We start from the raw sequence: 13,339 nt of genomic DNA on the forward strand, positions 1-13,339 counted from the left end.
ACACACCTATGAAGCTATGAACCTATACTTCCAAAAATAGAAGCGTAACACAGTTGGGTAAATTAGGCCTAAAAATAGGAGTGATCTACTAAATTAGATGTAGTTGAGAGGTATGGATCACAATTCCAAGGGTAACAGAATTTAAACATTTGTAAATAAGATCACTTATCTCTACCATGTGTATCACTGATTACAACTCCTCTGACCAGAGTTGCCAACATAAGAAATAATATACGTGTACGACAGTCCTTTAGCTTAATAGCAACACTGATATTATGGTGGCACCACTGTCTGATGTAAGGTTTTCCCAAAGGAAAAAAAAAACTCACTGCCCAGCATGCTGCACCAAGATAACATAATTATCTGTAAAGGATCAACCAGCTTGAAGGAAAAGATAAAAATCCAGGCAGAGTCAAACTACACAAAGATGCAACCTGTTAACATAGTCAGCCAGTCCAGATTCATCTTTCTGACTACAGTTCTAAAATGTCAACTTTTGTAAAATAGTATCTTGCTTTTTGTACACACATAAGCATTAATACTTAATTAAGCTTACCAAGCTGCATTTCATGGCAGATGAGTTGTACATCTTCTTTAGTTTACACGTAGTCTTACTGTCATAACAGAGAAATAAAGTTATTAATTTAAAACTGACGTAAATAAACAGGAAAAAAATAAGATTAATTTATGGTCTAACATCTAAAGTGCAGTATACTTCAGGACATGTGTGAACACAACTAAAGTTGTCTTTCCCTAAAATGTTTACTCTCATGTACTATACCTTCTTAGTACCCAGGATTCATCATAGCATATGCAGTTTGTGTACGTTCTTCTCTATCTTGTAATTTTTTGTGAGGTTAGTGGATAAATCTGGTTGATCTGACAGCTTGTTTTTGTTTAAAATTCTTGATATACCTAGCCTGGTAATAAGGTTGCCTACAAGCAGCTTGTTCCCATTCATTTCAAGTAAAACCAGGATGAAATCACTGCTCCTCGATATGGGACTATAATAGTGAGTTCCATGAATGCATCAACTTGAACTATTATAAAGGCTTTAAAGACTTAGCAAAACTGCCACCTCAGTTTCAAGACTGCCTTAGTTCCTGGTCATGGATGTGTGGGTTTACTGTAATTAAAGTGTGCAATCCAAGTGCATAATTTAGCCAGAAACCTTGGTTACCTTCCTCTCACATTGCACTGCTAAAACAATGACAGTTGAGTAGATAGAACCTCTGATGGAAATGTTTGCATACTGGGATGATATCAAGCATTACCTGTTACTTTCATGAATTCTCTGATACTCAGCTGTACACAGCTGACCTTTGAAGCAGCAGTTTAGTTGCACTTCACTAAGTACAAAGCAAACCAGCCTCCCTAAAAGATGTATTGTACACCCCTTCCACTGCAAATCAATAAAGGTCCCATAGCCTTCCCACAAGCATGCATATGCAAATACTACGATAGATGCCTCTAGATGGATGCAAGACATTTTAAGCCTAATCAATTTCTCTTTTGATGCCTGAATTAAATTATTCCATTTAAAGTACAATTGACCTTGTCCATCCCATGGTCAATACATATATATTATCTCCACACAGAATATAAGCATATAGGTATGTAAAAAAGTGGCCTATTCCCATACTGGGATTCAAATCCAGGCTGCCTTGGTGAAAACCAGGAATCCTGACTACTTTAGGAGTAAGAGGTCAGTTGGTCAACTATGATCTGACTCTGAGAATGGTAAATATTAACTTTATTTATAGAAGGGAAATGGACTGTTAAAACAACCTGAAAAGTTTAAGGGTCTGAACTTAATTTAACAACTCTCATAAGAATTCAGTCAGGCACAAGTGGACTTTATGCTGGATGTGTGTAGGTATAGGACAAGGGATCTGGATTACAGTGCACATGTTTTGTTGCAGCTCACATCTTTCTAATCCACAGAATTCACAAGGATGGTTGAATGCCTTGGAGGTGGAAACTTCTCCCATATGAATGTCAATGAAAAGTGTCCAATGCTTTGAGGCATTCTTAAAGTCTCCCTTTCTTTTCACTTCAGTTCATCTCTTCATGGGTCCCTTTTTTTAAATGCCAGCAAATTAATCTGAAGAGCCTCAACAGCAGACTTTGTTTTTTCTTTTCGTGTTCCACCTGCTATTCTCCAAACATTGCAGTATGTTTTAATTAATTGTTCTTGTTTGACTATCCAATACTCATCCCCATATTAGCTGTCAGCATTTCTTTGAAACGTAGACTTGGTGTTAACATATAAAAGGAGAGGGTTCATAGGTTCATAGGTTCATACTAGGCTATCTGCCCTAGGGCATTTATAAGCCTAGCCAGAATGTGTTTGGCTTTCGCCACCCATTTTAAATTTATTTTGCTATGCCCTTTTTCGAGGTTAGTATACTGTGCCTCTGTCTAGCAGTGACACAGAAGTGATACCCGGGGTAAACCTACGATCTCCCATCCACTCATCAAGATTCCTCTTGAAGAGAGTCAATGAGGGACTCTGTCTAACCTGGACTGGGATTTTATTCCAGAGTGAAGGGAGCCTCTGGGTTATGAATCTGTCCCTCCAGTATGTCCTATTCATTTCAGTGCTGAGGTTCAAGTCTCTCAAGCGCGTAGCTCGATGGGATTTGGATTTTCTGAGGTGCAGCATGTCCATTAATTCCGGGTTGGACATGGCTTTATACATCAGGCACAGATCGCCTCTGAACAGGCGGTATGCCACTGAGTAGAGCTGGAGTTTCTTTAACTGGGCAGCATATGGCATCTGTTTGAGCCCTTTGATCCTCTTGGTGAGGCACTTTTGGGGTCTTTCCAGTTGCTGCAGGTGTCTGGTAAGGTACATCCCAAAAGGGGCATTGTACTCAATTATGGGCCTGATGAGGGATGAGTAAAGAGGCACGATGACCTCCCCTGATCTAGATGTGAATCCCTTCATGATTAGGTGGCTATATAAAATGTTTTTCTAACCACTTTGGCCACATGGTTGTCAAATGAGAGATTGCTATCAACTTGAGTCCCCAGGTCCCTAATTACTTCTTCTGTACTTAATGGATTACCACCTATGTGGTAATTTGTGGGCACTTCGTTTTTGCCAAAGGGGATGACTATACACTTTTTGGCATTTAGCTTGAGGCCATGGCTCTGGCACCAGTTGTCTGTTTCTATGAGGCTCTTTTGGAGGATGCTTGTGTCGGCTGGAGAGTCGATTATGGTGCCCAGATTGCAGTCATCTGCGAACTTGGTCAGCCACAGTCCTTCTGTGTTGGCCTGTACCTCCGAGAAATATATACCGAACAAGAGAGTTCCCAGGACTGAGCCTTGTGGGACACCACTTGTAACTGGTTTGGAGTCTGACATGGCTCCAGCAATTCTAACCATGTGGGTTCTGTCCTTGAGCCAGTTTGCAATCCATCTAGTGACATAGGGGTTTATATTTAAGCTGGTGAGCTTATCTATAATGCCCGAGTGGGGTAATGTATCAAAGGCTTTTGCGAGGTCCAGGTAGGCTGTGTGGACCACCTTCCCCTCGTCAATGGCCTTGGTGACTGTTTCAAAGAAATCAACCAGGTTTAAGAGGCATGATCTGCCCTTAACAAAGCCGAACTGGGTAGGATCCAGTGTTTGTAGGTCCCCAATATCTTTATTTATGAGGTCCATGATGATCCTTTCCATAGCTTTGCAGACCAAGCTAGTCAGGCTTATGGGGCAATAGTTTCCAGGATCCGTTGAGGCACCACCTTTATGGAGAGGGACCACTGTTGCTGTACGCCACTCTTTGGGCACATATCTGTAGTAAGGCTGAGATTGAACAGTAGTTTTATGTTTGGGTTTAGCTCTTCTTGGAGTTCATGTACGACGCAGCCCGGGACACCATCTGGTCCCATTGATGCTGTGTTTTTTGCTTTGGAGAGGGCGGCTCTTACCTGAGCATCTGAGATGTCAGGGGGGCAGCACTCTGCTGGGATAGATATTTGCCCTTTTGGTGGGGAGGGAGAAGTTTGCACTGAACCTGTCAGATAAGATGTTGGAAATGACTGAGGGTGCGGTGCATTTTTAGGCATTTTGGTCTAATTCTGAGCATATCTGGGAATTACCACCCAGGTTCCTAACATAACTAAAGAAAGCCTTGTGATTATCCTTAGTGTCCTGTGCAATTTTTCTCTCGAAGCTGGCCTTAGACAATTTTATGTGTGCCCGTAGTTTTTTGCTAATACTGATCAGTGATGCCTTCCCTTTTTGGGATTTTGCTCTATCATTTAGTAGCTTCCTCCTTCTATTGTATAGTTTGTTTATGGCTGGGGTCCACCAGACAGGACGTCTGCCTTTGGAGGATTGGGTCTTGGTTTTATTTGGGATCACATGATACATGCATTCCTGAAGGTGTTCATAGAATGCGTTTATAAAGGATTCTGCGGTCTGGGCCGTATTTTCCACAGGTCCGGGGGCTTTGAAGGATTCCACCTCAGTTTTGAGGAGTGTGAAATTTGCTTTAGAGAAGTTTTTCATTGTGGTTTTCTGGGCAGGGGGTGGGGTCGGGATGTGAATATCCAGTGAGATTAGTTTATGGTCTGATCTTACCAGTGAGGGATACACTTCTGGTCTGGAGCATAGAGTCCCCATGTTGGTGATGCTCAGGTCCAGTATGTTTTCCCCTCTTGTGGGAGTGGTAACAAGTTGTTCCATAGCATTTGAGTTTATAAATTCTAGGAACCTTTGGGCTAGGGTGTTGGAGCTAGAGTAATGCTCCCAGTCTATGTTTGGGTAGTTGAAGTTGCCCAATATAATGGTGTTTGGAGAGACCTTCATATTTTCCAGTGTTCTCAGGAAGGCAGAGTGGGGTTCCTGGGTTTGGGAGGGTGGTCTGTAGCAGGCTATAAACTGGAAGGCAGTTTTACCCAGTAAGTTGCACATGGATAGTCTCTGATGCTTCGTACTTTGCCACCAACCTGGAGGTGTGGGTATCTTTGATGAATATCGATACTCCCCCTCCTTTTGTGGTTTGGTCCAAGTTTTGGGGCCGAAAAGCATGGTATGAGGTATAACCTGGTAGTGCTGGGGTGCTCTCAGGAGCCCTGAACCAGGTTTCTGTTACTGCACAGATATCGATGTTCTCCATGCTAAGGAGAGTTTTGAGTGCGTGCATCTTGAGGTTTAGACTTCTGGCATTGAGTAGCATTACTCTTAGTTTCTTATCCCTTGTGATACCTATAGAGGTGCGTTTGTCTTTTGAGCCTTGCCTAAAAAAGGCACTATGGGGGTAGCAAGAGCCTTTGCCAATATCCGAAAGCCCAGGGGTGACAGGTGCAAGCCGTCCCTAGCGAAGCATCGTGGCTTGTCGAGCATATCATCCCAAGCTGACAGGCATTGGGTCCCCTTTGAATGACACCAGTACTTAAGCCAATTGTTGAAATTGATCATCTTGTCTTCATATTGTGGCATCATTCTTGGTGAGGGTAAGATGCTACTCAAGGTCAGGGTCATACCGGCCTGGGCTACATGCTCAGAGAGCTCCTTTATGTCTCTTTTCATGTAGTCCAGGGAGGTATGTCTCAGGTCATTCACACCAGCATGGACAATGACTGAGTCATATTTGTACTTGCCTTGGAGTGACCTGAGTGCTTGTGTTATGTGGCGGATCCTAGCGCCCGACAGGCTGCTCACCATGAGCCTCTCTTTGTTCAGCCTGGTGAGCGGGACGTCAGTGTGCCTGACGATAGAGTCACCTATTACAAGTGTATCAGGTGTGTTGTTTAGTCTTAAGGGCTGTGACTGTTTGGCACACTAGCTTTGTGAGATATGTGTTGCACGTGTTTTGTTTTGGGGTAGCAGCTGCTTGGGTGTCTGCTTTGGAGGTCTCTGCTGCTTCGGCAGATCTTTATTTAGAGCCTCCGAGTATGTTTTTGTCTGATTATGTGTTTGGTTTGCTGTCATGGTAGGTCTATGTGAGACTGGAATTGTAGTGAGTGTGGTTTCCTTCTCCTCCTGACTGGTTATGCCAGTACTGAGTTGAGAGAGCTTAGCCTCCAGTTTGGCTATATGGTTGCATCTCTCACATGTGTTGGAATTTGTTGGGAGGAGGAGAGGGTTGTCTGTGTACATGAGGCAGTTGTAACATTGCCTCAAGATTCCCAGATTCACCAGCTGGACCGGAGAGAAGATTGACAACTGACCTTTGGACATGCTAGAATAATATTGGGAATTCAACAAATCACAACACTCCCAATTCAGGGCAATGAAATAAGAATAAAAAATCCACGACAACTGCTTCTAGGAACCAGCAACCACACCAAGCTTGGGAAAGTGTATTTATTACACACTGACTAAGCGCTTTCACCAAATGTTTGGCTTCTTCAGAGTCAATGTCTACAAAACAACAAAACCATTTTATACATAAAACTAAATGACATCACAAACCCATTCAATTGATTAGTGCACACATCCATTCAATCAATTAACAAATTGTTGCACCAATTTTATACAACTAAACCTATTTCAAACATGAATATACACTTTAAAAAACACTTTTTATAAAAATCACTTTTTAAAATTCACAAATAAATAAATACATTTGTCATATTCATATACTAAATCACATAAAAAACTTATACTATAGTTGTGTATAAACATAGATACACCTATATAAACTATATAATGCTAGCCCTGTATCTCAAGACAGGTTTTATTGAGATATAATCATTAATGCCCGGTTGCCTTGTGGCATTTAATCTCAACTGCCATGTTGTTTCTAAAAGTGCTACTCTATTGCTAACATCACCTCCTTGTTCAGTGACAACCCTATCTATTATAAAAAATACAAACTTTTTGAACCCCCTACAAGTAGTACTGTGAAGATATAATGCATTATGTGGGTCCTTGTTTTTCACAGCTCTAACATGCTCTACTACCCTTTCACGTAGTTTACGGGTAGTCTTACCCACATAAAATGCATCGCAGGTTATACATGAGGCCACATACACTAAATTCTTCGTGTTGCAATTACAAGAACCCGGGCAAGGCAAAGTATGTCCATACCCTTTTACACAAACATATGTGCCCTCTGCAATATACCTGCAGCCTCTACAACAACCACATTTTGACATCTTAGATGTCCTATTCCTAACCTCTCTTTCTAAAATACCTTTCAAATTATCGCCTTTACTAAAAACTATCTTAGTAGTAATACCAACAATCTTCTTAGTACTACCACTTAAACAGTATTCCCACATCTTACGTAGAACTACAATAATATCTGTGGCTTTCTCATTGAATTTTAAAATAAAACTTGATCCTACAGAAGCTGTTGCACTAGGTACTTCACAACTATTCACCCTCACATCAACCATACTAACTTTATTCAAAATAGGTGAATATAATGAAATTCTTTTCCTAAAAATCTCTTTTTAAATTCAATAACAACCTTAACGGATATCCCCTATCAGTAAGCATACCAATTAATTTGAACATTTCCTGTTTGAACAAAATATCATCACTTACAAGTCTAGAAATCCGCACCATCTGTCCCTTAGCAACACCCTTCTTCTGGTGATACGGGTGACAGCTCTTAAAGTGCAGCAATGAGTTGGAATAACTTTCTTTTCTATAAATAGTACTTGATAAACCTTCCCCTCTCTTGAATATTGTAATATCCAAAAAATTAATACTATCTCTGTTCCACTCAAATGTAAATTTCAAAAAACTAGTTGTACTATTCAGATATTCAACAAGCTCAACTGCACCATTCTCATCCCCTTTCCAAATAATGAGTAAATCATCTAAAAACCTGTTATATAAAATAACATTCTGCATGAATTTAGATGGAAAAACAAAGGTTCTTTCCCATGTTAAAAGAACCAAATTCGCAAAAATAGGGGCGCATTTGGCCCCCATTGCTACACCTGAGCTTTGCTGAAACATCTCCCCTTCAAATTTAAGAAAATTGTTCAAAAGAACTATTTCCATCAAATCACAAATTAAATCAATCCTGCTCTTGTCAATATTGGTACATGCATTTAAACTCTCTCGAAACATTTCTAATCCTTCAAGATGGGGAATGGTAGAAAACAAGTTTACTACATCAATGGTTATAAAACCAAATAAATCATTGTTTTCCTTCACCTCTCTCAGTCTCTCAAGGCAATGCCAAGAGTCTCTCAACACATGAGGGACCCCTCCGAGCACTTCTTTACACATAGCATCAACAAAGGAGGCCAAGGGTTCAGTTTTAGAACCCTTGGCGGCCACAATGGGCCTAAATTGCAAGTTAACCGTACCTTTGTGAACCTTGGGGATCCCAAAAATGCAAGGTAAAGTAGGGGTCTTAACCATCATGTAATCATATTCAACCTCATTTATTGTACCTTGAAAAAGGGCATCTAACAGAAACAAATCAATCTTTTTATATGCAATATTAACTTCATTTCTGGATACCCTTTTGTATGTTTTTTTTGTCTTCCAGTATAGACATCATAGCTGCAATATAATCCATCTTACTCATTAACACCATTCCACCACCTTTATCAGGTTTCATGCACCTGATGTCACCAGAATTTTTCAATTCTCTCAACAGAAGCCTTTCATGTTCTGTTAAATTATCAATCTCCCTATGCCTACTGCTACATATCCTCCTGAATTCAAAATCCAATAACTTTTCAAGAGCAGCGAATTCACTAAATGATGGTGGAATAAAGGTGCTTTTCCTTTTTAATAGTGCCTTAGTCCCTATTTCCTCATCTTTAATTTGCAAATGCTTGTTGCCATGAAAGTACATCTCTAAATTTAACTTCCTAATAAACAATTTTAAATTAATCAATAACTGAGCCACATCTAATCTAAAACTTGGCACAAAATTAATGCCCTTTGTAAATAAATCAAAGTACACATCACTAATTTCCTTGTCAGTATAATTGTAAATGAAAAAACTAAACTTCTGTAAAATCTGACAAGTCAAACCTAACTCAATTTTTGGAAGATTCCACTTCAGACTCATTGTTTTTTGTCACATTTACCAAAGTAACTTGCTCAGTGCCCATTGATCAGACACCTCATTCATATAAGAAACTACGTCCTCAGTCACAATGTTTGAACCATAAACATCATTGTCTTGTTCATTTTCGTTTTCAATTACATTTTCATACACAATTTCACCCACTGCCCCACAAACGGCACCCCCCCATCATTGTCTTGTTCATTTTCATTTACAATAACATTTTCATTTTCATACACAATTTCACCCACTGCCCCACAAACAGCACCCCCCCCCCTTCAACACACAACTCATTGGGACCAACAAGATTTAGCTCAGAAACAAAAATGTCATCAGTCTTGTAAGATATCATGTCCAACACAGAACAAGGGACGTTGGTAATATTCAATAAACTCTCTTGTCCATATCCCTTCTCGGGCCCCATTGTTGTTTGACCCCATATACATTCCTTTGTGCTCTGTTTAAAAGTCTCTCGGACCTGCGAGGTCCTAGGGGTGGATCCAAAAAATCAGCCCCTTCAAAACCCTGCTCGTACAAGTCATTGTTGTCACCCTCATGTACTTCCTCGTCCTGAACAAGGGGAGGAAAACCGATAATTTAACAGAACATGAAAGGCTTCTGTTGAGAGAATTGAAAAATTCTGGTGACATCAGGTGCATGAAACCTGATAAAGGTGGTGGAATGGTGTTAATGAGTAAGATGGATTATATTGCAGCTATGATGTCTATACTGGAAGACGAAAAAACATACAAAAGGGTATCCAGAAATGAAGTTAATATTGCATATAAAAAGATTGATTTGTTTCTGTTAGATGCCCTTTTTCAAGGTACAATAAATGAGGTTGAATATGATTACATGATGGTTAAGACCCCTACTTTACCTTGCATTTTTGGGATCCCCAAGGTTCACAAAGGTACGGTTAACTTGCAATTTAGGCCCATTGTGGCCGCCAAGGGTTCTAAAACTGAACCCTTGGCCTCCTTTGTTGATGCTATGTGTAAAGAAGTGCTCGGAGGGGTCCCTCATGTGTTGAGAGACTCTTGGCATTGCCTTGAGAGACTGAGAGAGAGGTATGAAAACAATGATTTATTTGGTTTTATAACCATTGATGTAGTAAACTTGTTTTCTACCATTCCCCATCTTGAAGGATTAGAAATGTTTCGAGAGAGTTTAAATGCATGTAATAATATTGACAAGAGCAGGATTGATTTAATTTGTGATTTGATGGAAATAGTTCTTTTGAACAATTTTCTTAAATTTGAAGGGGAGATGTTTCAGCAAAGCTCAGGTGTAGCAATGGGGGCCAAATGCCTATTTTAGCGAATTTGGTTCTTTTAACATGGGAAAGAACCTTTGTTTTTCCATCTAAATTCATGCATGTATAATAACATGATATACTTTATTTGAATAGAATATGCATTACTAACAGCAATATTGTACTATAGTATGTATTTTGGATATACAATATTCAAGAGAATTTACAAAGTACTTTATAAAGAAAGATCTAACTCTGTGACTTAAATGTACCTCACAAAAGGCTAAACAGACTATGTTAGGTATTTAAAGTCTTTGGAAAAAATTTCAAATTTATACTTACCTAGTTTAATAAAGAGTTTATGGATAAGAATTTCTAATCACCAAAATAAATTATTCATTATGAGAAAAAGTATATTTCAATTAAGATCTTGTTAATTCTAAATGATAAACTAAGATATTTAGTTGTAATGAACTCTTTAATTAGTAGATTTGTAACTCTAAGTTTGATTATTTTTTAGTGTATTGAAAATGGTATTTTGAGCATTGACATTAGCTTCAAAATTGGTTAAGCTGCATGTAATTAGACACATTGTTACTGTATGGGCAATTCTTCCTCTGATCACAAATTGTAGTATGTTGTATAACTGTTTCATGCATTATTATCTAAAAACCTGTACTGTGAAGGCTAACATTAAATCTTATTACTACTTTTCAAATTGTATTTTATGATAAGTTTGTCATGAATATGCAAAATAGTTCTAACAACATGCTGAATTTACAAACATAGTTATTTCAAAAACCTGTCTTGAATACAGGTAGCTCAAATGTATATATGTATCAATGATCACTATTAGATAATTTTGTGTGTCTTTAATGAATATACAAATTTCTTATACCTAGATTAGACATTTATTAAAAGTAAATGTATATTCATGTTTAAATAGCAGTTGCAATATTTGTTAATTGATAGATATTGCCTTCAGTGAAAGGGTCTGTGATGTCAGTCTTTTAAAGTTTTTGTTTGTAATCATTGCTCTGAGCAAGTGCCAGTAACATTTGTCAGTGTGTTAACACTTTCCCAAGCTTGCAGAACAGTCTTTTCAATAAACAGAAATTCCTAATGCAATGCAAAACCAGTGAGTCCACATGAGGTGTAAGTGCTTTAATTAGTTCTAGATAGCAGACATATACATATCAATCCTGCATTTAAACAAAGTAGACAAGGCCGGATCTAGTCATGTACAGAAACAAATGACCAAAGCAGACAAACAGTCAACTATTTCACTAGTAAACAACCGAAATAGCTACAGTAAGGCAAGTCCAGCCTTATCCCACAAGTGCAGACCACAACCTAGTAACATATGGTGAAGCCCAAGTGCTTACCAGAATAATAAGCAAAATAACAGACAAGCTCTAATCACATAAGCTAGATTCAGCTACTGCCTGCAACAGTCATGCTACAACAATACCAAGGTGTACCAACTGGTTAAGCCCTAAGTACTTACCAAAATTAGGCATATAACCTTTGAAATTACCCAGCAGTAATAGATACCATTGTACTTCTCCCAAAGAGTGCAGACCACAAACCAATAGTAAAATACAGCTAAGGCCTGAACCAAGTGCTTCAAAGCAGAACAAGCTACACTTGTAAAAGCATAAAGAGCAATGGGCCCTTTAATCAGATTCCCACTTCAGAAGGGCAAAGCTACCTTCCTCCACAAGTGCATGTACAAACTTCTAATGTAAACTGACTGAAGCCCAAGTGCTTAATCCAAAAGACTTAGAATGACAGCTACACTTAATCAATTACTACCAACCTAGTAGAGTAAATACATTCTGAATACTTTGCAGAATGCCTGGATTAGTCTCAAGTCAAAACAAACTAGATCCAGCACCAATCAGTCTATGCCAAATGCAACAAACCACCAAGCAGTAAGGAAGCAGTATCAATATGCATGCACTATAAGCTTCAACCAGAAATTAACACCAGTCAGAAGGGAGAGTCCAGCTGCTTCACAATGAGTGCAACAGAACTCTAGTAAAAATGGTGAAGCCCAGTGTTAAACCAAATAAACACTTTTGAATAAAGATGACTAATGATTCACCAGAAATTAGTATTTCCATGTGCAGACCAAAACTTCGGCAAAACGTAGATTTTAAACCAAAATGCTAGATGATTACCCAAGCGTAATAAATCATTAGTACTTTTAAGTGTGAAATAAAAAAAAGAGTAGAAACACAATACGTAAGCAATAATTTTTTTTTTTTTGAACAGTGTGGATCAAGAAACAGATTAGCAACTAGAAATGGTAGTTTAGGGGAATGGTTCCTGGGTTTTAGGATATCAAACACCCTAGTTTTTCAAAAAGAGGCAGTAATGAGCACCCGTTTGTTTTAAAAACCAGGAGTGCACGTCTCAATGAACATAGCAGCTGGTTAATAATTTATAATTTACAAATACTAAGATTTAAGCTTCCTAATAGATGACAGTAATGTTTCAGCTAGAACTGTCAGTCTAATTACAGTGCCTGGAAAAGGTTTTATCACTCAAAGCGTGGGGCAAGGCAGAACAGCTTTTTTTCTTTTGCACAAGGTGTTAGAGTGCAATAGCAGTATGTGTTGGAGCTGTGCTAATTTTATACAACTAAACCTATTTCAAACATGAATATACACTTTAAAAAACACTTTTTATAAAAATCACTTTTTAAAATTCACAAATAAATAAATACATTTGTCATATTCATATACTAAATCACATAAAAAACTTATACTATAGTTGTGTATAAACATAGATACACCTATATAAACTATATAATGCTAGCCCTGTATCTCAAGACAGGTTTTATTGAGATATAATCATTAATGCCCGGTTGCCTTGTGGCATTTAATCTCAACTGCCATGTTGTTTCTAAAAGTGCTACTCTATTGCTAACATCACCTCCTTGTTCAGTGACAACCCTATCTATTATAAAAAATACAAACTTTTTGAACCCCCTACAAGTAGTACTGTGAAGATATAATGCATTATGTGGGTCCTTGTTTTTCACAGCTCTAACATGCTCTACTACCCTTTCACGTAGTTTA

General features: G+C 38.5%; 1 protein-coding gene across 1 annotated transcript in view; it reads right to left on the minus strand.

Moving 5' to 3' along the window:
* IL2RB (interleukin 2 receptor subunit beta) overlaps nt 1-13,339 on the minus strand; it is a 419,294-nt gene that overhangs the window by 190,863 nt on the left and 215,092 nt on the right. Inside the window, exon 3 of the mRNA XM_044068022.1 lies at nt 557-614. Coding sequence (XP_043923957.1) covers nt 557-614 — 58 coding nt within the window. The remainder of the gene's footprint in view (nt 1-556; nt 615-13,339) is intronic.

Source organism: Protopterus annectens, chromosome 1.part0 (assembly GCF_019279795.1).
Source record: "Protopterus annectens isolate FY-2018-M chromosome 1.part0, PAN1.0, whole genome shotgun sequence".
Lineage (NCBI taxonomy): Eukaryota > Metazoa > Chordata > Ceratodontiformes > Protopteridae > Protopterus > Protopterus annectens.